The sequence below is a fragment of the Cydia pomonella genome, chromosome 18, assembly GCF_033807575.1.
Source record: "Cydia pomonella isolate Wapato2018A chromosome 18, ilCydPomo1, whole genome shotgun sequence".
Classification (NCBI taxonomy): domain Eukaryota; kingdom Metazoa; phylum Arthropoda; class Insecta; order Lepidoptera; family Tortricidae; genus Cydia; species Cydia pomonella.
This window is the reverse complement of record NC_084720.1, coordinates 4,700,758-4,726,597: the sequence shown is the minus strand read 5'-3', so window position 1 is coordinate 4,726,597 and position 25,840 is coordinate 4,700,758. Positions and strand designations below refer to the sequence as shown.

Below are 25,840 nucleotides of genomic sequence, written 5' to 3'. Positions count from 1 at the left end.
GTTCGACGTGTTGCCTCTCTGTTCCACTTGTAAATTCATACGTAAGTGTGACAGGGAGGCAACACGTCGATCGTGGTTCGCGGTAGGCCCTTTGATCTAGATGACTCACTTGACAGAAGAATGGGGAATGGGGCGATCCGGGCCAAAGAATGCAATTATACTTACTTTACTCTTTGGAATACAATATTCGCAATTTGCGGGGATTGTTCTCTGTCACTTTAATTACGCCTTCATTGGAGTAACAGAGAAAGATCCTCGCAATTTGCGAATTTCGGTTTTTGCGGTATGTCCCCGGGCCATTGCAGGAGGCCTACCGAAAAAATCGAAGTTCGTCAATTGCGGGCATTTTTCTCAGTCACTCTAATTACGTCTAAGTGAGAGTAAAAGAGAAAGATCTCCGCAATTTGCGAATTTCGATTTTCCCGGTAGGCCCCCTGGTCGGACAAGGTCGCGTCCGGTACGCACGTCTGTTACAGTTTTCAAGCATTATGTCAATGTCTTGACAGGGGAAGTCCCGAATTTTTTCATCATCTTTCATTGTTCATTTCATTCGTTTTCAGTTTGTGTTCGTGTAAACTCACTTTGAGCCCGACGGCCCGACGTCATTATTCGAGAACAGCAGATTATTAAAAAAAGTATAAATAACATTAGTAAATAAAAACCTCCGCCACAAGTTATCGTGTAAGAGGAGTAAACAAAACACTATTCCATCATGAATATGTAAGTACCTAACTATAATTAAAAGTTTTGTGATAGAAACAGATTTCAAGTTTTTTTTACTTAGTTACCTATTCAAAACGTTATTAAATTTTCTTCATATTATATTAATAATCCTTTTGATGGCAGTTACTTGTAAATAGGTACCTGTCGTGGTCGTGACGCTGTAATATTAACTGCGCAGAAGAGGATTTCTGAGAAACTTAATCTAATAATGAAACAAAGAGTCGTTTATGCTCGTAAGCTCGTTTACATTGTACAGTCGTCATTAGAGATATTGGAGCTGCGTATCCGCTCCGATATATCTGATGACGACAGTACCAATTTAGGCAGGCACCTACAACTACATAACCTGTATGTAATATTATCAGAATCAGAATCAGAATCAGAATGCTTTATTTGTAAAACATAGGTATAAATAGGTCTTAGGTATACATTTTGAACACTATGTTTCGCCGGTCGGCATACAAATGTCAGAAGAAACGAAAATCTAATTAAAAATTGCACAATGTTGTAGCTTATAAAATAAAACAATTAAAATGAGTATTACATTACAATTAAATTAAAATACAATTAAAATACAGTTCAAAATTCAAATACAATTAAAATACAGTTCAAAATTCAATAAAATTAAAATATATCATTAGTCATGGTTATAAATGTTATAATTACTATTTATGTCATAATCATCTAGATATTCTTTTATGGAGTAATATGCTTTATTTACTAGGAATTTGAAAACTTCTTTTTTGAATGTATGGATGTCCTGTAGTTTCCGTATGCTTTCGGGTAAATTATTATAAATTCGGGGTTCCATTCCAAATATACTTTTAGAGAGAAGAGCTGTTTTATATAGTTTATTTTTTATGTTGTCAATTTTACGTGCACTGTTAAATTTTGTATATTGACTTATATTGCTTTTCACATACAATGCTGTTTCATATATATAAAGCGATGGAAGAGTTAATATTCTGAATTCAGTAAATAAAGCTTTACATGAGTCAGTTATGTTTAAACCACATACGGATCGTATACATTTTTTTTGGCTTTTAAATACTAAATCTCTGTCTGTTGAGTTTCTCCAGAAAATTAGCCCGTATCTTAAAGTTGAGGTGACGTAAGCGTGATAGGAAGTTATGACAGCAGATTTGTTAACTACTTTCCTAAGATGATGGAGGGCATATGAAAATGTACTAAGTTTCTTACATATATGGTCAATTTGATATTTCCATGTTAATTTATTATCTAAGCTTAATCCTAAAAATTTTGTAACGTCAGTTTCATTAATTGTATGTCCATTATATGATACATTTACACCCGTCACTTTGTCTATTCTTTGCTTAAAGTGCATTATTTTGGTTTTCTCTAAGTTTATGCGAAGGTTGTTACTGTTCAGCCATTCAATAAGCGATTTTAAGGAATTGTTTATTTTTGTCTCGTAAGTCTGTAAGTCTTCTCCTGTGAATATGACGGAGCTATCATCAGCAAAGAGAATCATGGGTTCCTCGATAGCTAATGGGAAATCATTTATATAAATGAGAAATAAGAGTGGTCCTAAAACGCTGCCTTGCGGGACGCCTGTTTTTATTTCTCTGAGATCGGATAAGGCCTTTACTTGATTTTTGGTCTTGACGCATATATGGTCCAGTTGAGTGTATTGCTTTCTCCCGGTTAAGTAGGATTCAATTAAACTAAAAACATTTCCCCGGATTCCATACCTGTATAGCTTAGTCAATAGTATTTTATGATCAACAAAATCGAAAGCTTTGGTCATATCCATATAAAGAGCGCTTACGGGTACCTTATTATCTATGTTAGTCATAATAGTATTAAGTAGGTCATAAATTGCCATATTGATTGATTTTTGTTTACGGAAACCCTTTTGTTCCTGTGAAAATAAATTATTGTTCTCAAAATAGTTGTTGAGATTATTATATATAAATTTTTCGATCACTTTTGAAAAAACCGGTAATAGAGCTATTGGTCTGTAATTAGTAATCGACGATTTTTCGCCCTTTTTATATAGTGGTCGCAGAATACCTTAAGTTTATCGGGAAACCTGCCATGTTCTATACACAGATTTACTATGTGGCTTATTGGCGATGAAATTATATTCGCAACTTGTTTTATTATTATTGTGCTGATGCCGTCATAACCGGTACTATTTGAGTTTTTTAAAGAGTTTATTATTATTCGGATATCATCAGGAGTAGACGGTTTCATAAACATAGAATTGGATGAGTTATATGTCATAGTTGTCCTAGGATTACTTAAATTAGCATTCGAATTATTATAATTATTAATGGAATTACTGTATGTCTTATTTGATTGGTCTAGTTCGCAGATATCGGTGAAGTAGTCATTAAATTTTTGGGCAATTTGGATAGGTTCTTTAATGGATACATTGTCAATAATTATTTCTGAGATATTATCTCTTACGCGATTATTTTTTGCTGACTGTATGATGTTCCAAGTGGCCTTCGATTTATTTGACGCATTTTTTATATAAAAATCGTTTTGTATTTTTTGTGTTGATAATATAATTTTTTTAAGTCGTTGAGAGTACACTTTCAGATCACTTTTGTTACTATGATTCGGCGCCATTCTACATCTCCATAACATAGCCCTTTTTCTTTTACAACACTTTCTTATACCCTTGGTCACCCACTTTGGCCTATTTAATGCTGATACCTTCAGTCTAATAAATGGGAAGCACAAGTTATAAAATAGTTCAAACTGGTTGCTAAAACAATTAAAGGCCTCGTTGGGCTCATTTGATTTGTATACATCAATAAAGCTTAGTTCTTTAATACAGTTTATAAATTTTTGAATATTGCAATAACTAAAGTCTCTTTTTAGAATGAACCAGTGAGATAGTATGCACGTATTATATAATACACGTATTATATAATAACTATAATATAATAATATTATATTATAGTTGTATATTAAGATTAATAATTGTTATACAGTTGAATTTATTTTCAAATGAAATAAGATTGCATTAGCCTAGGTAATGTTTTATTTTTTTAAATCTGATTTTTATTGAGGCTTTGGACAGTCTAGGTGAACATGTCAGCCTCATGGGTGCTTTCATAGTTCCCTACGCAAGGGAGATATCAATAAAGTGGTATAGCTGTTTGCTATGTCTGATAAAGGCTCTGCCAACCAACAATTGATTTGTCCATTGTGCATGGAGCCCAAACTACCAAAAAATCTTTTTCTCAAGTCCGGATTCCGGACGCAGTCCAATAATACGTGAGACAAGTCATCAGGTTTCTGACAGTCTACACACAGTGGTGACGGTTTAACACATAGAAAGTTTTATGTTTGTGAGCTAAAGGATAAAAACACTTCTGACGATTTTCTCTGACACCCATAACACATACTATTACTTAGTGGCTTTGTTTTTTTTCCATTTTTCAGTGTGGCGAAAAAACAGCACCGAGGCAAAAACTTGAAACTCGGCTTTTCTATAATATTCAAATATGCAACGTCTACTGAAAAGTTAAGCGAGGTCTTCAATATCGATGACTTAGCGGAGGTACGATTTAAATTCGTATCAAGTACTGATACCCTGAGTACATTTTTGTCCATAAAAAAACATGCTTCAGCAAAGGACATCACTGTAAAAGTAGATGTTAAAAGTGAGGACCTAGGGTGCATCCAACAATGGGTATGCACTGAGCATTGGGTTGATTGGCAAGATATGGGGGTAAAGCCGACTATGACTCAGGTTGATAATTACTTGGTCGCTTTCCGAATCAATATTACTCTGATTGACGAGAAATGTTTCAACGCTCCGAATATTTATGAAGATGACGACTTTACTGACTTTCATCTCAGCACAGCCGAAGGCCGTGTGGCTGTGCACAGAGTTCACCTCGCTAGTCACAGCGAAGTGTTCAAGACAATGCTCGGCCACGAGTGGAAGGAGACCGCTGAAGGAAATATACAAGTAGAGGGAGTAACGCTGCAGACTCTTAAGCATCTGAAGCAGTATATCTACTTGGGCACCCTGCCTGATGATGGGCTGCGTCAACTGCTGCTCATCGCTAGATACTACCTGATTGACAATCTCAAGTCCGCGTGCATTTCTAAGCTGGCCCGCACAGCAACGCCGGAAAACCTGGAGGACCTTCTGGAGTTCGCTATCGATAATAAAATAACGGAGTTGGCTTTAGCTATTCTGCAGCTGACTCCTGATGATGTAGTAGATGGAGCTTATCAAATGAAGAAAAAGGAGCCAGCAAGTGGGCAAAAACAGTAGAAAATAATTTAATTTTAAAATAACGTCTTTAACTATTACTGTTCTTTCCTTTTATTCATTCTTATGTTTTAATGATGACAATTTCATATAAGATGCTCTTGTAATCAATATAATCATTACTATCATTAATCTTACTATTTCATTATCAGATTATTCCATTATAGCTAGGTAATTTCATATCCTAATTCTATGAGAATAAGATCAGAGGACGAGATAGACTTGAAAATCCATAAATTGTGTAATTCCGTATAAAAGGAACCGTGCAGGGGTGATCTCAATCCTTGTCTAAGTCAAGTGAGTACCAATTAATCGCCATAAGGTCTTTTTATATGAAACGACACAATTACATGTATGATTTTTTCTAACCTCATTTAAAATAAAAAAATAAAATTAATTTATTTCGGACAATAAGGAATCCATATAACGCATACAACTTATATCTAAATTACATTAAAATATTTTAATTAAAATTCAATCATGTATAAAACTTAATTAAAATTACAATATCTGAGCTCACTGTGGGACTTAGTCAGTTTGTGTAATAAATTTTGACGACCTGTTTGGCCTAGTGGGTAGTGACCCTACCTACGAAGCTGATGGTCCCGGGTTCAAATCCTGGTAAGGGCATTTATTCGTGTGATGAGCATTTTTGTTCCTGAGTCATGGATGTTTTCTATGTATTTAAGTATTTATACATATTTATATATTATATATATCGTTGTCTAAGTACCCTCAATACAAGCCTTATTGAGCTTACTGTGGGACTTGGTCAATTTGTGTAATAATGTCCTATAATATTTATATTTATAATAATGTCCTATAATAGTATAATATAAACAACTGTAGCTAGTCGAATTTTAACTTGTCAGTCCGCGTCCCCACTATGTTGTAACGTTAGTATACAGGGTAGATTTTCTTTTTGGGTCAGTGAGGGCAGCTACCAGATTCCGTTGAACGGTCTTAGAAGACCTCCCCTCGATTTCAAATTAATGAAGATTGGCGTTTACAGGTTTTGGAAAAAACATATAGGGTGCGAGAAAATTAAAAATTTCTGATAATTTTTTTTTTGCCAATCGATCGATCCCATTCATATCGAGGAACGAAAGCTTGTATGGGACCAAAAATAAAATTCCGGCTACAAAAGCCGCAAATCAAGGAAAACTTTTCCCATACAATTTGTATGCTAATGAAAACTTATTTTTCACATGCTATTTATTATACCAATCGATTACATTCCTATCCAGTATCAATAGTTTCCTAGGGGTCAACTTAGTGGGGTGATGTACAAAAAAGCCACAAATCAAAGAAAACTTTTTCCATACATTTACTATGGAGAAAACGTGAAATATTATTCACATTATTCTATCTCGCCAAGCAGTCCTGTTACCTTTAAGGACCATAGTAGTGTATAAAGACAGACACAGACCAAGAACCTTTTCCTTTTGTACCTTTTTGGTACGGAACCCTAAATAGTAGGTAGGTATACAATTAAACTTAGGTGAAGTAACTCAAAGTTAACGAGTAGTAAAACTATTTTATGTGCTTATGTTTTTAATATTAAATGGAAGGCAATTTAGGCAATAGCAATGGTCGCTTCATAATATATCGAGGTAACAGTTTTAAGTTTTACTCGATGACAGACGAGGCACGGGAATGTCAGTAATCTGAAACATTGTAATGTTAATATGTATTGAGTCTGTATTGAGGTGTGCAATATTATATTTGTATTGTATTGTATGTAATCCCACGTATATTCAATTTCAATTAAAAAAGGGATTTATGGCCCGATTCGAGGAATGAGTTACGATAACGATAAGTTCTGGTTTAGATGAGTTCTCATTTAGATATCGTTTGTATGTCATATAATAAACACAAGCAGCTCGATTCGGGCAACCAATGTCACTTTGACGTTAGAAATGTCGTAGATAGGGGTAGGGATCACAGCGGAATCGAAATAAACGTCAATTTTGACATGTCGTTTAGTTATCGATCTTTTAAAGATTTTTCCAAGATCTTAAACGTGTCTTAATCATTCTTCGAATCGGGCCGACAGTTGCTTTCAGTCAGTCGGCAACGCGCATGTAATACCTCTGGAGTTGCAGGCGTCCATAGGCTACGGTGACTGCTTACCATCAGGCGGGCCGTATGCTTGCTTGCCACCGTCGTGGTATAAAAAAAAAAACAATATTGTTGCTTTGCTGCGTGCCTAACACGGGAGCTGGACCGCTCTGCATAAAAGAAACAGGCTTTTGTTTAAATTGTTTAACAAGTTAGGGTCTTAGGCGTAAAACTCATTTCAGAAAATTCATACTATAGTGAATAATGCGTCAGAGGGGGGTGAGTACAGGGGGCCTACCGCGAATACAGAAATTCGCAAATTGTGGGGATCTTTCTCTTTTACTATAATTCTACTTCTATTCGACAACCGATCTGGCCTAGTGGGTAGTGACCCTGCCTATGAAGCCGATGGTCCCGGGTTCAAATCCTGGTAAGGGCATTTATTCGTGTGATAAGCATGGATATTTGTTCCTGAGTCATGGGAGTTTTCTATGTATTCAAGTATTTATAAATATTTATATATTATATATAGGTATCGTTGTCTATTGTCTAAGTACCCTCAACATAAGCCTTATTGAGCTTACTGTGGGACTTAGTCAATTTGTGTAACCATGTCCTATAATATTTATTTATTATTTACTCTTACTAACACGTAATTAGAGTGACAGAGAAAAATTCCCGCAATAGGGAATATTAGGCGAAAATCAGCGTAGAGGGCGCCACTACCACAATCCATCAAAATCTGAGGGTCTACCACGAAACAAGAAAATCGAAATTTTCTATCACTTGCATATTCAAGCGATAAAGACGCAAATATCTAAATTTCGATTTTAGCGTTTCCCGGTAGGCCCTTTGTAAACAAACCGCCTTGATGCATCAATGTCCTATTTTAATATCTGTGAAAACTTGTCAAAAAACAGTTTAAGATACAGTATTTATAGGGAGCGTGCATGAACTGTAGGAGGCAGCACAGGAGCCGTCAGATTTTTGGCGCGAGGCGTAAATGTGATGCTTTTTGTTCCGATGTAGCCCCCAAGATGGCAGAACCTACTATGCACAAGAAAATACGTGACGTGTATATGTGCATATTTATGGTTCCGATTCAGGCCACAAGATGGCAGACCCTCCAACGCGCACGGTTCTTATAAGTTACTGTATGGTTTACGATAGGTAATAGTGCTGCACTCTGGCGGCAGGACATTGCAGTAATACTCCCTATTGAACTTTAATTAACTTCGCGGTTATAGCCCAGGTAAGCGAGCTAGGGAGGTAACGGCTAACTTGAAGCGAACGGAAAGTACCATTGCCCGCACTGTTAACTGTTCATCGGGGGACCTTATTACAAAAGGCATAAGGTCCACCGATAGACATTTAAGTGTTGCTGTTTGTACTTATGAGCTACTAAGGAACGTTACATTAGCTAACTAATGGGGCACCTAGCAGTGACGGTAGGCTAGCACAGAAGCGGCGCGCGCGATAGACTACCCCTTTCTCACTGTATTAATTAGAAAGGGTGGGGTAGTCTAGGCACAGTTATGTAAAAAAAAAAATAAGTCATTGAATTACCAATTCATTCATTGGATGGATGTATGCTTTGCTTACCTACTTTACGCCCGTCAGGTGCGCCCAACACTGTGCACACAGCCTGTCTATACTCTGTAGTTTTAGGTATTTAAATTAATGTAAACATACAAGAGCTGTCAAAAATTACTGATCCAGACGTAAGAATAAAAATGAATATTAGCTAGCACTAAATGATGCTTATCATCATCACCATCATTGGCCACAGCATCTTGATAGAAGACTGTTGCAGCGACAGTGTTGTCTGTCTCTCTCTCTACCAGCGGCACGAGTCAGTTAGCCGCTCTGTCGACAGTGAACACAGCCTCTACTTACAGGGGCTACTGCAGCACGGCGCGCAGAGTGAGCGCCGGCGCGGCGGCGGCGGCGGCCTGGCGCGCGAGCTGCGCGCGCTGCCAGCCCGCGCCGCCGCCGACACCGGGCACGACGACCGGCGGCACGAGTACGTCGGCCGCTCTGTCGACAGTGAACACAGCCTCTACTTACAGGGGCTACTGCAGCACGGCGCGCAGAGTGAGCGCCGGCGCGGCGGCGGCGGCGGCCTGGCGCGCGAGCTGCGCGCGCTGCCAGCCCGCGCCGCCGCCGACACCGGGCACGACGACCGGCGGCACGAGTACGTCGGCCGCTCTGTCGACAGTGAACACAGCCTCTACTTACAGGGGCTACTGCAGCACGGCGCGCAGAGTGAGCGCCGGCGCGGCGGCGGCGGCGGCGGCCTGGCGCGCGAGCTGCGCGCGCTGCCAGCCCGCGCCGCCGCCGACACCGGGCACGACGACCGGCGGCACGAGTACGGCGGCCGCTCTGTCGACAGTGAACACAGCCTCTACTTACAGGGGCTACTGCAGCACGGCGCGCAGAGTGAGCGCCGGCGCGGCGGCGGCGGCGGCCTGGCGCGCGAGCTGCGCGCGCTGCCAGCCCGCGCCGCCGCCGACACCGGGCACGACGACCGGCGGCACGAGTACGGCGGCCGCTCTGTCGACAGTGAACACAGCCTCTACTTACAGGGGCTACTGCAGCACGGCGCGCAGAGTGAGCGCCGGCGCGGCGGCGGCGGCGGCCTGGCGCGCGAGCTGCGCGCGCTGCCAGCCCGCGCCGCCGCCGACACCGGGCACGACGACCGGCGGCACGAGTACGGCGGCCGCTCTGTCGACAGTGAACACAGCCTCTACTTACAGGGGCTACTGCAGCACGGCGCGCAGAGTGAGCGCCGGCGCGGCGGCGGCGGCGGCCTGGCGCGCGAGCTGCGCGCGCTGCCAGCCCGCGCCGCCGCCGACACCGGGCACGACGACCGGCGGCACGAGTACGGCGGCCGCTCTGTCGACAGTGAACACAGCCTCTACTTACAGGGGCTACTGCAGCACGGCGCGCAGAGTGAGCGCCGGCGCGGCGGCGGCGGCGGCCTGGCGCGCGAGCTGCGCGCGCTGCCAGCCCGCGCCGCCGCCGACACCGGGCACGACGACCGGCGGCACGAGTACGGCGGCCGCTCTGTCGACAGTGAACACAGCCTCTACTTACAGGGGCTACTGCAGCACGGCGCGCAGAGTGAGCGCCGGCGCGGCGGCGGCGGCGGCCTGGCGCGCGAGCTGCGCGCGCTGCCAGCCCGCGCCGCCGCCGACACCGGGCACGACGACCGGCGGCACGAGTACGGCGGCCGCTCTGTCGACAGTGAACACAGCCTCTACTTACAGGGGCTACTGCAGCACGGCGCGCAGAGTGAGCGCCGGCGCGGCGGCGGCGGCGGCCTGGCGCGCGAGCTGCGCGCGCTGCCAGCCCGCGCCGCCGCCGACACCGGGCACGACGACCGGCGGCACGAGTACGGCGGCCGCTCTGTCGACAGTGAACACAGCCTCTACTTACAGGGGCTACTGCAGCACGGCGCGCAGAGTGAGCGCCGGCGCGGCGGCGGCGGCGGCCTGGCGCGCGAGCTGCGCGCGCTGCCAGCCCGCGCCGCCGCCGACACCGGGCACGACGACCGGCGGCACGAGTACGGCGGCCGCTCTGTCGACAGTGAACACAGCCTCTACTTACAGGGGCTACTGCAGCACGGCGCGCAGAGTGAGCGCCGGCGCGGCGGCGGCGGCGGCCTGGCGCGCGAGCTGCGCGCGCTGCCAGCCCGCGCCGCCGCCGCCCGCCAGCGCCGCCGACACCGCGCACGACGACCAGCGGCACGAATATATCAGCCGATCTGTTAACAACACTAAAGTACGCTAAACACAAACGGTACATTGACCCGCCTGTTCCTCATAGCACAATCGGAATAGGACCAACCTCGAAATCTCTGGAACGGGAATTTGGTATGTATATAAATTAAAGCCCCTTTTTCATGCCCACACCATTTGACATTTGGGGACCTCGAGGAATCGCAGTCGTAATGGAAAATGTGAACCATCCTGGAGAAATTTGCGTTTCATTCTATATCTACGTTCTCTATGAAAATATGGCGTAAGGCAACATTAGATATATAATAGCAAGCAAAATATAAAATGGGTAAAACTTGGAAACCACAAATAAAATGGCTCATATTATAATGTCTATTTTAATCCTATGTTAATATAATTTGTATTGTGTGGACCATTGTTGTCTATAAATAAATAAATAAAATTGATTGATAATTGAATATGAAGGTACAAAAAAGGTACAAAAATTTGGCTTTTATAGAATGATAAATTCTATAAAAGCCCACGGGAACATAGCGTAATAAAGTACACCCGCCAATCTGACTGTCAGGATGGCGGGTGTACTGTTTTTTGGTGATAACTTTAAGTACCGTGAGGTACAATTTTTTTAAAGGAGGTACTAAATAGTACAAATTAGGTACACAAATATGGTATGGTTTTCATTTAATTTTATTTAGGTACATCCGCCATTCTGACTCTCACTTTCTGCGGTGCGTCCCCCCACCCCCCCACAGGCCTCCGGCGATATCAAATTGCCTCCCCCCCCACTATTTCACTGGCTGGCTACGCCCTTGTCAATAGATCCATAATTGGTACACGAGTGCTATGCAATACAAAGTTACTAAAATTATTGGAGGAAAAATGTTTAGGGCTAAATAATGTGATTACAAAAAGAGACACCATATATGATATCCCTGTTTTCGTGTCTTAAAATTTGAGCTTCGGGGACTACTAGGATCAGACGGCATAAGAAAAAGTATGCGACTTTGTTTTTTTCTATGTAGTTTATGAAATTTCACACCAAAAAGGTTTACAACACTATGTCCCTGAAACGAAGCCATCTCATACATATATGGCTCAGAAATCAAAAGTTGTACTAAATCACCTACTGACTAGTGAGCCTGGAGTCCGCTTGACAACTATTCCCAAGATTTTACGAAAGCGACTGCCATCTGACCTTTCAACCCAGAGAGTAAACTTGGCCTTATTGGGATTAGTCCGGTTTCCTCACGATGTTTTCTTTCGCCGAAAAGCGACTGGTAAATATCAAATGATATTTCATACATAAGTTCCTAAAAACTCATTGGTACGAACGAACCAGGGTTTGAACATGCGAACTCCGGATTGCAAGTCGCACGCTGTTACCGCTAGGCCACCAGCGCTTCTTGTATGTATGTACTCTAGCATTATCTTATATGGAGAACCCTTAAATTAGAAACCAAGTATTTTGAGAACTCAAAGTATTTTAATTTGCTAAATTTAATGTCTAGTAAGAAGTTAATACAAAGGACAAAAATATTTTTTTTTTCGAGGTTTGTTTCCCCTTTGATAAGAGTATAGGAAAGGGTATAATAAGCGCTAAATCTGGGTTCAGCAAGGATTTTTATTTTTTCGCAAAGATATCTATCTAGGACTATTTCGTGTACAATTTAATAAACTTTAATGTTGTCTTACAACATATTTTCATAGAGAATGTAGATTTAGAGTAAAACGCAAATTTTTCAAGGATGGTACACATTTTCCATGATGGCTGCGATTCGTCGAGGTTCCCAAATATCAAATGGTGTGGGCATGAAAAAGGGGCCTTTACTTTATATACATACCAAATTTCAGGACTGTTCCAGAGACTTCGAGGTTGGTCTTATTTCGATTGTGCTATAATTCTATCGCACGCGCTTAAATATATTGTTGTCCCGCTCATGATGGCGGCGGTCAATGACATTGTGTGAGCCGCACAGCAATAATAGGGTACCCCTTAATACGCCTAACATGAATTGCCAAAATAGATTATGCTGATAGATGTGCATAACAGTGAATAGGCATAATGATATAAAAGCATAACGCTTAGTAAATATAAACTATTGTATAATATAAACCGGGAAAGTTTGAGACCTGAACTCACCTGACACTGAGATACACCCATTAATTGCCTCAGTTGAACTTACTGTGTCAAAGTTTATTTATCAAAATAGCAAAGAAATGGAGATTTATTTATTTATTTAAACTTTATTGCACAATACATGAAGAGTACAAATGGCGGACTTAATGCCAGAAGGCATTCTCTACCAGTCAATCATGAGCCAAACCGAAAGATCCTAATTGGTGCATGGTCAGAATACAGAGTAAAATGAAAAAAAAATATCACAAAATTATATAAAATTATACGTACATAAATAATATGATACATAAATATACATACATACATGTATACCCATTGTGAAACATCATGAGGACGACCTTTGAACCTTGTCAAACAGATGCTTGCGCAACATGCGCTTGAAGGAGAATTTGTTCTGGGCTTGTCTCATAGAGAGAGGAAGATCATTCCACAGCCGGATTGCCTGAATGTTGAAGGAATTCGACATGAAACCTGTACGATGTCGAGGGACAATAAGTTGAAGGCTACGAGAGGTTCGGAGATCGGTGCCGGGGCGCGGAGTAACAAATTTGAATTTGGAACGAAGGTAATCAGGGGCTGAAGGATCAAATAAAATTGAAAACAAAGTGCAGAAAATACGCAAGGATCGACGTTCACGAATAGGGAGCCAGTTAAGTTTTTTGCGATAAGCGGAGATATGGTCGTATTGTCGGAGTCCAAAGACAAACCGGATGCAATTGTTAAGATTTGTAAGGTCTATAGCGCAAAGAGCCATATTATTTACCGTTTTTGGGTGCAGTTTGAGGCGGCGCGTCGTCAAATCGCAGTGATATTGTGACTTGTCCGTCCTCGTATTCTGTACGCGGCACTATAGCTTCTAACGAAGTACAAGTAAGTCCCTCGCCTGCCTCGAGCCGCCAACTCACACGGCCTGAACTTGCGCCTTCTGCCGAATAAAAAAACCAGTCAAAATGCGAATTACGATAAAAAAACATATATTAAGGAGAAGCGATCACACCGATCAGCTTCTTTCTTCCCATTTTTGAAGCATAGGTTCGCTCATACTTGCAGTTTGACGTTTGCTAGCAAGAAATGGTCCGCGTGCGAGCACTGCACACCCGCAGCTAGGCCTTCGGCCTCACGTGCTTGGGCGATCCAATGAGATGCTCCGGGCCTTCGGCCAGACGCGGAGCTCGGCTTTCGACCTTTGCTTGCCTCGATGCGTCACCATTGGGCCTTCGGCCCGCCGGCTCCGCTTATCAACACAGTTACCTTGGCCTGGCGTGCTTGGATAAACCTGTACTACCTATAGAACGGTTCGACTTAGAATTTGTTAGCAGCCGTAGATTAAATAAAATGTCGAACCTCTTAGATCCAGCAATAGACGAGTAGGTGTTCTGCCTTTTCGCCGAAGATTTACTATCCGAATCTCACTTGTCAACCAATCTTTCGCAGATGATTTACTTTGGCAACCAACATTCGGCACTTTTTTTATTATGGTAATGTTTTACTTGGTAGAAGAAGTAGGTAGATTATTATTATGGCATACAAGATTTGGAATACGTTTCATTCGCCAAATAATTAAAAGGGCATCGTTTAGGCGTGACGACGAGCGAAGCGAGGAGGAGCATATTAGGTCAACTGCGACCAAACAGCGCGCGCCAGTACCTACTTTTTTGGTATGATGTTAAATTACAAAAATAAACATATTTTGTATTAGACTTACGAAGTAATGTACTACATAAAACGTTGCGATTTAAACAGTGTGGTTTTGGTGTTGTTAGCCAAACATACAGTTGCTAACAGTTAGTTCGGGAAATCGATCTAATTATTGTGTTAACTTGCCACTTGATCATTCGGCAAAATGGAATCATGCGAATAATTGGCTGCGACATGACATTCTGTCATATAATTATTGGCAATGATTTAGAGAACCAGATGAGTATATGTTATATCCAGCTAATAATTAGATCTCAGTTCTGAACTACCTAGATTTATTTATGTGTCAATGACTCAATGAATGCTATTTTTACAACCATAAAAATATCTTTACGAGTCCTTTGGCACTAAAGTAATAGAAGTTAGAAACAACAGTCTACTTGCACTATCCCACTAACCCGGGATTAACCGGTTAAAACGCTAACCCAGTGTCAACTTGTTCTGGTAACCATGGTAACTCCAGGTTTAACCGGTTAACTCCGGGTTAGTGGGATGGTGCAAGTGGCACTAAGTCGTACATTCCTACCGTAAGATTGCGATTGCGATTCAAAATTAGTAGCCAAAAGTATTCGATTAATAACACAGAATAAGTAATAGTACTGTCGTATAGAAAAGAAACTTCCAACAAAAACCGAAGTTTGACAGCGATTCAAGGAAGAATCGCGCTGTCCCTTTCTAATTTATGGCACTATTCCTATCGGCTATTTAGGGTTGTCAAAATTCAAGTAATAGGGTTGTTTCCATCTACAAATCTTAGGGCAGAATTGTATCCCAATAAATTCTTATGGATTATAAGAACATGTTAAACTACCTTTAGTGGACCTCTAATGAGCATATTTTTGTAAATATTAAATTTTAAATATTTTTTCTTCCCTCCGGGCGGAAAGCGTCAACTTTGCTCCCGCTGCGCTAAACGAAGTTTCCGCTTTCCGCCTCCGTCGAGCAGAAAAATAGTATGCGCACCACGGGAGAAAACGTAGGACATTACATCCCGCGTGTTTGGCGCCCTCGCCTTCGGCTCGGGTAACAATTTTACACGCGGCACGCAATTTCCTACTTTCCTCCCTTGGGACACAAATAACTATTATTAATTTAACATATTTGAAGCCGTTTTTAGGGTAAAAGTTAAATTTTAGAGCAACGTTTGGTTAATATAGAACGTATTACAAGCGTTTCAAAAAATTGGAAACAACCTTATTATCTATGGTTGTGCACGCAAAGGGACGTCAAGTTGAGGCAACCCTATTAATTGCTCGAAGCAATGCTGAGCCGAACGGAGCCGAGAATGCCCGAATGCTGCAGTTTCTCAACCCCTGTTAATGTTAATGATTATGTGCTGTTTTCATATACCTTCTCTGGCCAGGTAGACCATGTGCCAATCATGTTCGACCTTTCTGAACACATCTTGGACTTCGTAAACGCCGGCCTCCCAGGAGTCGATCTGCTGAATCAGTTTCCCGTCCAACAGCACCTGAAATAAAAATAAGGTTTTTGGCAAAAATTTCATATTTGATACAAGCTGTTATCGCTGACTGTATTTTTCTTATTTCTTTCAAAACAGAGTACCTATTGGCCACCACCTATGTCCATCATCAGGGTGCCTAATCAAGATGCCGTATCGAACGAAACGGTACCTAACCTCTCTCTATCACTCTTCCATATTAATGCGATAGAGACATTAGCGTTTTCCTGCGCTTCGGAGCGTAAACGATTGGAATCTTGACTAGGCACCCTGATCAGCTTGACGGTACGAGTACATATGTATCATGTGAAGTTTCAGCTCAGTCTGAACTATCGGAAGTGAATCTAATTTAGCTCGCAAGATATGATCAGAACATACATAGGTATAGATCAAAAGTTAAATTGGAACCCTCACTTGAGAAATATTATACAAAAAGCGAAAATGGCCATGTGGTCATGCTGTCGAATGGCTGGAGCAAGATGGGGCATAAAACCCAAAATTGCTATGTGGTTATACACAGCAGTAGTGAGGCCAATTATTACCTACGCCTCCGCAGTCTGGTGTAATAAAACCAGCCAAAAGATGGCAATAGAAACTCTAAACAGCCTGCAACGCACGGCTTGTTTAACAGCAACAGGCAGGTGCCTTCTCCTCGACACCGGGGGCGGCCCCAGATGCACTGCTGGACATTATAGGGCGGCACGTATTGCTACCCTATGAGGTACAGAACATTACGGCCCAAAGAATCTGGAATTTCCTGGATTCAACGGGCAACTTTAAAGGGCTGTCACCTGGTCGACGTGACACTCAAAGGTCCACCAACTCCAATAATAATAATATCCTCATAGACATGACCATTTGCCAACAAATCCGGTGAAACAAGGGGACCCTCTCAGCCTCTTGGATTGACTACAAGAAGGCCTATGATTCGGTGCCTCACTCATGGCTGGGGAGGGTCTTAGAGCTGTATAAAGTTGATACAGCTTTAAGAGCCTTCCTAAGCGCATGTATGAGGCAGTGGACCACAGTCCTTCGTCAACCAGAAGGCGGGGATGACCGTCCTGGTCCGCAGGATTTTATAAGGATTGAGCGAGGAATATTCCAGGGTGATAGTCTGAGTCCCCTGTGGTTCTGCCATTAAATTTGTATGCTATAACATAATTACAACTTTGTTATTGTTTTGACGACCGGTCTGGCCTAGTGGGTAGTAACCCTGCCTATGAAGCTGATGGTCCCGGGTTCAAATCCTGGTAAGGGCATTTATTTGTGTGATGAGCATGAATATTTTGTTCCTGAGTCATGGGTGTTTTCTACGTATTTAATCATTTATAAATTATATATATCGTTGTCTAAGTACCCACAACACAAGCCTTATTGAGCTTACTGTGGGACTTTGTCAATTTGTGTAGTAATGTCCTATAATATTTATTTATTTATTTACGCGCGATGAAGTTCCGTTTTAATTAGTTATCATGTGTAATATCATAAAAGTTAAAATCAGTGTAATCATAATCACCTCGTATTTGTCGAGCGCGGAGTAGTACTGGATTTTGTATGTGCCCTTGCTTGTGAGTTTGAACATATGCTGTTCACCTCCCCGCGCTGTGTTCGCCACACTAGCTCGCCAGATATTCGCCCGTGTGATTCATACGCGCTCGGTTTTCTGAAACAATTCCAACGCGGGCGGAGCCGCAGGCACAGCTACTCACCTCGTATTTGTCGAGCGCGGAGTAGTACTGGATCTCGTACGTGCCCTTGCTAGTCAGTTTGAACGTGTGCTTCCCCGCCTCCCCGCGCTGTGTTCGCCACGCTCGCTCACCAGATATTCGCCCGTGTGATTCATATTCACTTGGCTTCCTGGAACAACAGGGATGTTGACTGCTTCAAAATAAATGATTTCTCCAGGCAAGAAATAAAGCACTAACAATGTATTGGATATATTTGACTTGTAATTATCTTATTTGACATTTAATAAATGAGGTGCAATAAAAAAAATATGGGACAGTTGGTCAAATATGACCATGTATAACAACTGTGACATCAAACGTTCTAGAAATAAAAAAAACACCTTGGATTGCTTTTTTGAATTAGTACATTACTATAGAGGACGGGAAACGAAGGGTTGCAGGCCAAGTAGATATAGACGGCCGAGCGTAGCGAGGTCGAATAGGGATACGCGGCCGGCAACCCCGTTTCTCGCCGAGATTTGTATAGTGCTTTTCTCAAACTTGCAATGAAATAATAATTAAAAAAATAGGATGACGATGATGATTGTTTCATGTCTTCATGTATATTAATAGGTTATTCAGTGCATGGAGTATTGAAGGGGAACAAAAATGAAATTATTTTTACGCTACGACGCACGGTTTAGATGAATGAAATTTTTGTTCCCCTTTGAAACTCTGAAATAATATTTAACAAACACAAAAAAGAAAAAAAAAACAGTCAAAAGACAAAAAAAAAAGAAAGAAAAGCATAATGACGGAATTTTGCTTATAGGTTTTTTATGGTTGAATTCCAAGACGCAAGACGTGTCACAATTAGACGTTTCAAAGCAAAAGAAGGTTGCCTTACAGGCCTAGGTGTGTAAGGCTGTATGAAATGACTTTACATATCATCTTTACTCATCGCACCGGATATGTAGTATTTCCAGACCTAATTTGAAGTCATGTCAACATTTCAATGCAAGTTTGAGAAAAAGAAAGAACTATACCATTCAGTTTCCTTAAATATACTTAGCCATATCCCGAAATTAACGGAAATGAAGAAAACCACAGAGTATAGTGTTCCAGCTATATGGTCCCCCCACATTAGCTGTTATAAAATGCTATACGACGACGATATAGGCGACGACGACGACGACATCATGCTTACCTCTCTACCATGAGCTGCACGAGCTCCTGCAGCGTGCGGCGCGCGAGGCAGCTGCGCCGCGCCGACGAGACTTGTCTCTGCCGGTGCTCGCGGAGGGACAGAATCGTTGACAGTAACTCTCTCTCGCTGCACAGGTTCCGACGAGTGAGCACCTGGAACAAATCATTGTGTAATTTTTGACCCTCACATTGCTAGGTTTAAGACGTGCTTGGCTGATATCCTTTTCTCTCTCTCACTGACCGATGACATCTTTGACTCTCTAAGTTTGTCTCATTTGCGAGGTTTAATCTTTATAATGTAAAGTTTATTACTCTCTGATATTGTAATGTTTAGATAGTTATTTGTTCTATCTTTCACAGTAGCTATGATAAGGTGTTATAGTACATTGTGCAACGAGGGGGGTAAGTAAAATTCTGGATACGAGGGAATTAAGGACCCGAGTTTGCAATATTCTTACCCCCGGAGTTACACAAGAAAAACATTGTGTCACACTTGCGAAGAAAAAACTAAATTTTAAGAGAAACAATGCTTAAATACGGTGACATATCAAACATTCGTCCGCCATTTTGTAATTTCTTGGCAGGTGAGGCATCGAAGGCACAGACCTATTCGGCATTCAGCCACGATTGAATATTATGTAAAAATATTTTAAACGGCTGTTAAATTAATCAAATTAAATAATTTTAAACATAAACAAAAATATTAAATTATAAACGAGTATGTTAAAAGTAAAACTCATTTATGCTACTTGGTTTGTATGAATAAGTGACATAATAAAAAAAAGCTAGAATTCCCACTTGCGAAGAAAAAACTAAATTTTAAGAGAAACAATGCTTAAATACGGTGACATATCAAACATTCGTCCGCCATTTTGTAATTTCTTGGCAGGTGAGGCATCGAAAGCACAGACCTATTCGGCATTCAGCCACGATTGAAAATTATGTAAAATTTATTTTAAACGGCTGTTAAATTAATCAAACCCGTCCGGAGCCGGGGCGGGCGCTAATAAATCTAGAAAATCCAGTTTACAAATGTACAATTATTTTCGTTTTCATATTATTGGATTAATGTATTGTATAAAAAACAACTTATCGTATATTAAGCGGCCTTAATTTGAAGACCGGTCTGGCCGAATGAGTAGTGACCCTGCCTATGAAGCCGATGGTCCTGGGTTCGAATTCCGGTAAGAGCATTTATTTGTGTGATGAACATAGATATTCGTTCCTGAGTCATGGGTGTTTTCTATGTATATAAGTATGTATCTATCTATATCGTCGCCTAGTACACATAGTACAAGCTTTGCTTAGTTTGGGACTAGGTCGATTTGTGTAAGATTGTTCCCAATATTTATATTTATTTATATATTATATATTATGAAATCTATCCCAAAACCTCTAAACGTACATTCGTATTATGTTTTAATCCACTACTAAGCCATACTTATGATGATAGTGCACCACCACGTCACATTCTATGGATCGTTCCGTGACACGGTTATGACGTATGACAACTTTTTGCCCCATCCGTGACAGTACATGAGAGACGTGTTGAGTTTACCCTAAACTAAGTCTCACTCCACTCGTAGTTGTGCTCACCTCTTTATGATCCATAGTATACAGCCAAGTCACATCCTGCAGGTCGTCCCGTGACACGGCTATGACGTATGACAACTTTTTGCCCCATCCATGACAGTACATGAGAGGTGTGTTGAGTTTACCCTAAATTAAACCTCACTCCACTCGTAGTTGTGCTCACTTCCTTAGGATCCATAGTATACCGCCAAGTCACACCCTGCAGGTCGTCCCGTGACACGGCTATGACTTATGACAACTTTTTTCCCCAACCATGACAGTACATGAGAGATGTGTTGAGTTTACTCTAAACTAAACCTCACTCCACTCGTAGTTGTGCTCACCTCCTTATGATCCATAGTATACCGCCAAGTCACATCCTGCAGGTCGTCCCGTGACACGGCTATGACGTATGACAACTTTTTGCCCCATCCGTGACAGTACATGAGAGGTGTATTGAGTTTGCCCTCGCACGGGTCCACGTGGAGCCATTGGTTTGATTCAACGTCGAAAATCTGAAACGGAGTTTAATTTCTGCATTTGAAGTTATTAATATCTGGGTCAAAATTTGTTTGTTGTCTTATTTCTGACCACTGTGTGACGCTTGACACTTGTATTGGTGGCTTTTATCAAATAAGTAAAAAAGTCGAGTGCTATTGCATGTCTTTATAGCTGTAGATTGTATTTTACTTCAGAAAAATTAAAAAACTAAAAATCAACCCATACAAAAAGCTATACTCCGTTAAATATTTTGGGGACAAAAAAAGACAAGGTTCCAATTCCCTACAAAATAAATAAGTAATCAATAATTTAGTAGAAGACCGTTGGTAAGCGTGCGACTTTCGCTCCGGAGGATGCGGGTTCAAACCATATTCGTATTCGTACCAATGAGTTATAGGAGGCAAACGAGCAGACGGGTCACCTGATGGTTAGCGATTGCCGCCGCCCATGGACAACCGCAACACCGGAGGGGTTCTAAGTGCGTTGCCGGAGTTTAAGATGGGAGTACGCTCTTTTATTGATGGTTTGAAGGTTCGTATCGGTCCGGAAATACCGCAGGTGACAGTTCATTCCACAGTTTAGCTGTGCGAGGCAGGAAGTTTCTGGAGAAACATACAGTTGAGGACTGCCAACTATCTAAGTGGCGAGGATGGAAATATAGTCACGTAGGGCGATGGCGAAAAGAAGCGGCAGGGATTAATCCGAACAATACCTCGGAGCACTCCCCGTTATACATGCGATAGAAAATGCAGAGCGAGGCCACATCTCTACGCAGCGCCAAGGAGTCAAGCCGATCCGAAATACGCTGGCAGTCGACAATTCGAGTCACTCTCCATTGGATGCGGTCCAGAGGGAGAAGCTGGTAGCCCTGCCCATAATACACACTGTTCACACAAACTGTTCTATGGGCAGGGCCTGCACTACCACTGTATACAGCGCCTTATAAAGCTGTAGGCGCTGGGCCGGTGTGCCTTATCTTGTCTCCAGTAAATACTGGACACAGTCTAAGGTATGGTTATTTTAGGAGGCTTATTAGAATAAATTTATCTCTTACCTCGCACCATACATGGTCCGTGGTGTCATACACCATATCGCGTCTTATGAGACAAAGCTCGACACAGCAGCGCAAAAAAGTTAGCCCACTCGCCACAACGGCCTTTTCTTGTGTTCAGTAAATACTGGACACAGTCGAAGGTATGGTTATTTTAGGAGGGTTTATAGAATAATTTGTGTCCTACCTCGCGCTAAACATGTTTGGTGGTGTCATAGACGTATCTCGTCTCATATGACAAAGCTCGACACATAAGAGCGAAACAATGGGCCCACTCGCCACACCTACATTTTCTTGAGTTCAGTAAATACTGGACACAGTCTAAGGTATGGTTATTTTAGGAGGGTTAACAGAATAATTTGTCTCTTACCTCGCACCAAACATGGTCGGTGGTGTCATACACGTATCTCGTCTCATATGACAAAGCTCGACACAGCAGCGTGAAACAGTTGGCCCACTCGCCACACCGGCCTTTTCTAGTGCGGAGCAAAGTGCGGGGATCGTTGTGGCGGGGGAACTGCGTCTCCGTGGGACAGGATGGGCAGGAGTAGATCTGGAGCAAAGAGTGCCATTTAGAGCGCCATCTACGATTAGCTTTTACTGGTCTGTCTCTCAAAGCAATTATAAAAATAAATTAGCCCATTTCTCGACAACCTATCCGGCCTGTTCAGCGGAGATCTAGTGGCTGGTTCAGTAGATGGGCGAAGAACAGAAAGCCGTCTTGAGGGTCACATTATATTTAATAATGAACAGCACAGAAGCACAGAAATGTACTTAACTTGGCGACAGATTGTCCGACCGTCGAGAACGGGCGAAGCGTTAGAACGAATGCATGATGAATGATTATATTACTGTTGGAGTTGCCAACATGGCCTAGTGGGTCTTGGCTAGGATTTGAAATCCGGATCCGAAATGGATCCACGGATTTTCCCATACAATTCAGATCCGTCGTGCAAACCCTAGTAGTTACCCTGCCTATGAAGTTGATGGTTTGGGTTCAAATCCTGGTAAGGGTATTTGCGTTATGAGCACAGATATTCGTTCCTGACTCATGTGTTTTTTTATAGTATTTATTAGTAGCTATAGTATTTACTCATGGGTGTTTTGTCCACCCATGAGAAATACTGGCTAAGAGTTGTCCCTTGAGAGTTGGCATTGTTTCATTTTCCATCTCTGTCTCATATGGTAATATGTACCATATACTTCGCAAATAGCCAAAAAAACCTAATAAATTAATCATAGTACCTCGACATTGCAGGTCTCATTGCCCACGCGCATGGACTGCGCGCGCACGAAGTTAGTCTGTCAGGCGCAAGACCCACAGGCAGGCTTGTCCACACACGAGAAATACTTGTAATTGAACCAGTCCTAACAATCAATAGTCTCTTGGTACAAAAGGGTCTGTTTCAAGACTATTCACACTTGTTAATAGTGTTACTATTAGTACCTCGACATTGCAGGTCTCATTGCCCACGCGCATGGATTGCGCGCGCACGAAGTTAGTCTGTCCGGCGCAAGACCCGCATGCTGGCTTGTCCACCCATGAGAAGTACTTGTACTTGAACCAACCAAGCAGCTCTAACAGCAAGGCCACGTCGAACGAGAGGTCGTACTCTTTTGTTTCACCTGGAAACCGTTTTCTGGGTTTTAGAAACCGTATTCTGGGTTTTAGAAACAGTATGGATAGCAAGGTCGCGTATTTGTCGCCTGTCGCCTCATGTGTAACTTTCGCAGTTATACACTTGTTAGAATGTGACAGCCATGGTGACAGATGATAAAGAGCACCATCTTGGTATCACATTTTCTATGTCATTTACAGTGATTAAAATTAGAAAGAGTAAAATGTCAGTGTTGTTAAAAATCTTAAAATTCGTCTGAGAGGTCATCACTTAAAGCTAGAAAGGCATAGGTCTCATAGTAACCCTTACAAATACTTTCTAAGCAACCGAGTAGCCATTTATGGAAAAAAAAGAGGCCACCATCTTAGTATCACATTTTCCATGTCGTTAACAGTGTTTAAAATTAGAAAGAGTAAAAGACCAGTGTTCTTAAAAATCTTACAACTAAGTTAATTTTTTATGAATAATCGCTCTATTGTATGCATATTACTATATTGTTCCTGCTCACACAGTGTCATTGATCACTGGCATCATGGGCGGGACAGCAATAAAATCACGTGAGTGTGATAGAGAGAGGAATAGGCGGTTTAATGTATGAAGTTCTTTGTGATTAGCGTTCTCACTTAAGGTGGCCATTAAAAATAGTACATTACCAGATTTAATCTTCTTCTGCTGCTCCCGGACCCGGTCCAGGGCCATCAGCTGCAGCGTCACCATCGGTATCTGTTCTCGCGCTAGCTCGTGCAGCTCTTCACTCTCATACTGGATCATGTTGTTGAACAGCATCTCGATTTTTAGCAGGAATGGGTTCTTGGTTATCTGTGGTTTTTAATATATTATTAATTGAAGTATTTTACAAGCGTTTATTTTACTTGCAATGTTGTACGAGTCAAATCTTACAAGTTAATTTAGACCCAATTCCCATAATTCAACTGAGCTAAAACTTCACATTCATATATTATGCAAGTTTGGGTGTTAATGAAATATTATGGTATAGTCGCCAAGGTACTCACAAATATCTGAACACAACTCTATTGTTAAGGTGTTAGAGTGCTTGTTTAGATATTTTTGACCGCCTTGGCTGCTCTAATATATTTGATGGTGACTGTACCATCAAGCTGATCTGATGATGGACACATGAGTAGGCTATATGAACTGTAATAAATCAACAACACCTAATTGTGTTTGGGTTTGTTAGAATTGTCTCAATGAGTATACATTAGTTGCCTATTGAAAGAAAAGTGATCTTGACAAATCTTGTAACAAAAATGAAATATTTGACAAAAAACTAATACATTTGGCTTGGTCTGATGCTATGCTGTAGACTTAGCATGAGAGTGCCGCAAAAGTTAATCTCATGCACAAGAGATTAGAGAACATAAATTTAAGGAAGAGCATTTAATTAATTTGGTACACTTAAAAACTTACCAGTACATTTGATGGCGCAAATTTAACTTTTTTCGGCTGCAGGCTGTGGTTGGAGCGTATGGGGCGCGACCTTACGCGGCTTAGCGAGCCGCAACAGAAATAAATTTTTCGCTCTATGGCTGCCTGTGCTATCCGCAGCTTGCTCAAAGTCTCTTCTTTTGGGTACACATACTCATTGCCATCCTAGCATATGAAATACAAGTTCAATTTACCTAGTTTTATAGCATCTAAAGAGACTTAATGAAAGAAAATAGAAGTTGAGAGTGGAAATAATGTATTTAAGTTTTTGTAGACTAAAAGCTCTTAATAACTCACCGCACGAAATCCAACGTATTTAAGGTAATCAGTGAATGCCTCGGAATGTAAAACTTTCTTCAAAATCTCGCTCTTCAACGTCCTTAGCTCGTAATCATGAGGATTTTCCAAAATCTGATATATCACGTTAAGAAGTTCATACAGAATTTTACTGAAGCTGTCTACACCTCCTAAGCTTTGTTCCACCAAGGCTAGACGGGCTATATCTTCCATTTTGTCTGTATTTAGTCTTATGAGTGTTGCGGATGGATTTTTTATTTGTTATCAATATGTTGACTAACTCATTTCGCAGTCGTTCACAGCTGTACTTGTCAATTTATGACTTGTCATCGCGCTGTCAATGTCAAATTGTCCCAAGGTTAACTCGTTCCGAAATAATACTAAGTTATTTTATATTAA

At 41.7% G+C, this 25,840-nt stretch overlaps 2 protein-coding genes across 3 annotated transcripts; one reads left to right on the top strand and one right to left on the bottom strand.

Moving 5' to 3' along the window:
* The first annotated feature begins 68 nt into the window (after positions 1–68).
* On the top strand, positions 69–5,504 carry LOC133527835 (uncharacterized). Its single transcript, XM_061865023.1, has 2 exons — positions 69–720; positions 4,144–5,504. Exons 1-2 carry the CDS (start codon positions 713–715, stop codon positions 4,985–4,987), a joined length of 852 nt encoding a protein of 283 aa, XP_061721007.1. The 5' UTR covers positions 69–712; the 3' UTR covers positions 4,988–5,504.
* Positions 5,505–10,644: 5,140 nt separating this feature from the next.
* LOC133527968 (peptide-N(4)-(N-acetyl-beta-glucosaminyl)asparagine amidase) lies at positions 10,645–25,793 on the bottom strand. 2 transcript variants are annotated; one of them, XM_061865187.1, is made up of 11 exons: positions 25,442–25,793; positions 25,127–25,309; positions 24,352–24,517; positions 23,527–23,705; positions 22,450–22,632; positions 20,872–21,042; positions 18,957–19,108; positions 17,792–17,939; positions 15,971–16,091; positions 13,686–13,847; positions 10,645–10,823 (listed from the first exon to the last, which is right to left on the bottom strand). In XM_061865187.1, the coding sequence occupies exons 1-11, from the start codon at positions 25,652–25,654 to the stop codon at positions 10,660–10,662; spliced, it is 1,842 nt and encodes a 613-aa protein (XP_061721171.1). In that variant the 5' UTR covers positions 25,655–25,793; the 3' UTR covers positions 10,645–10,659. The 2 variants fall into 2 exon arrangements, with proteins under 2 accessions (XP_061721171.1, XP_061721172.1); XM_061865188.1 differs by having other exon boundaries at positions 10,645–10,811.
* Positions 25,794–25,840: the final 47 nt, after the last annotated feature.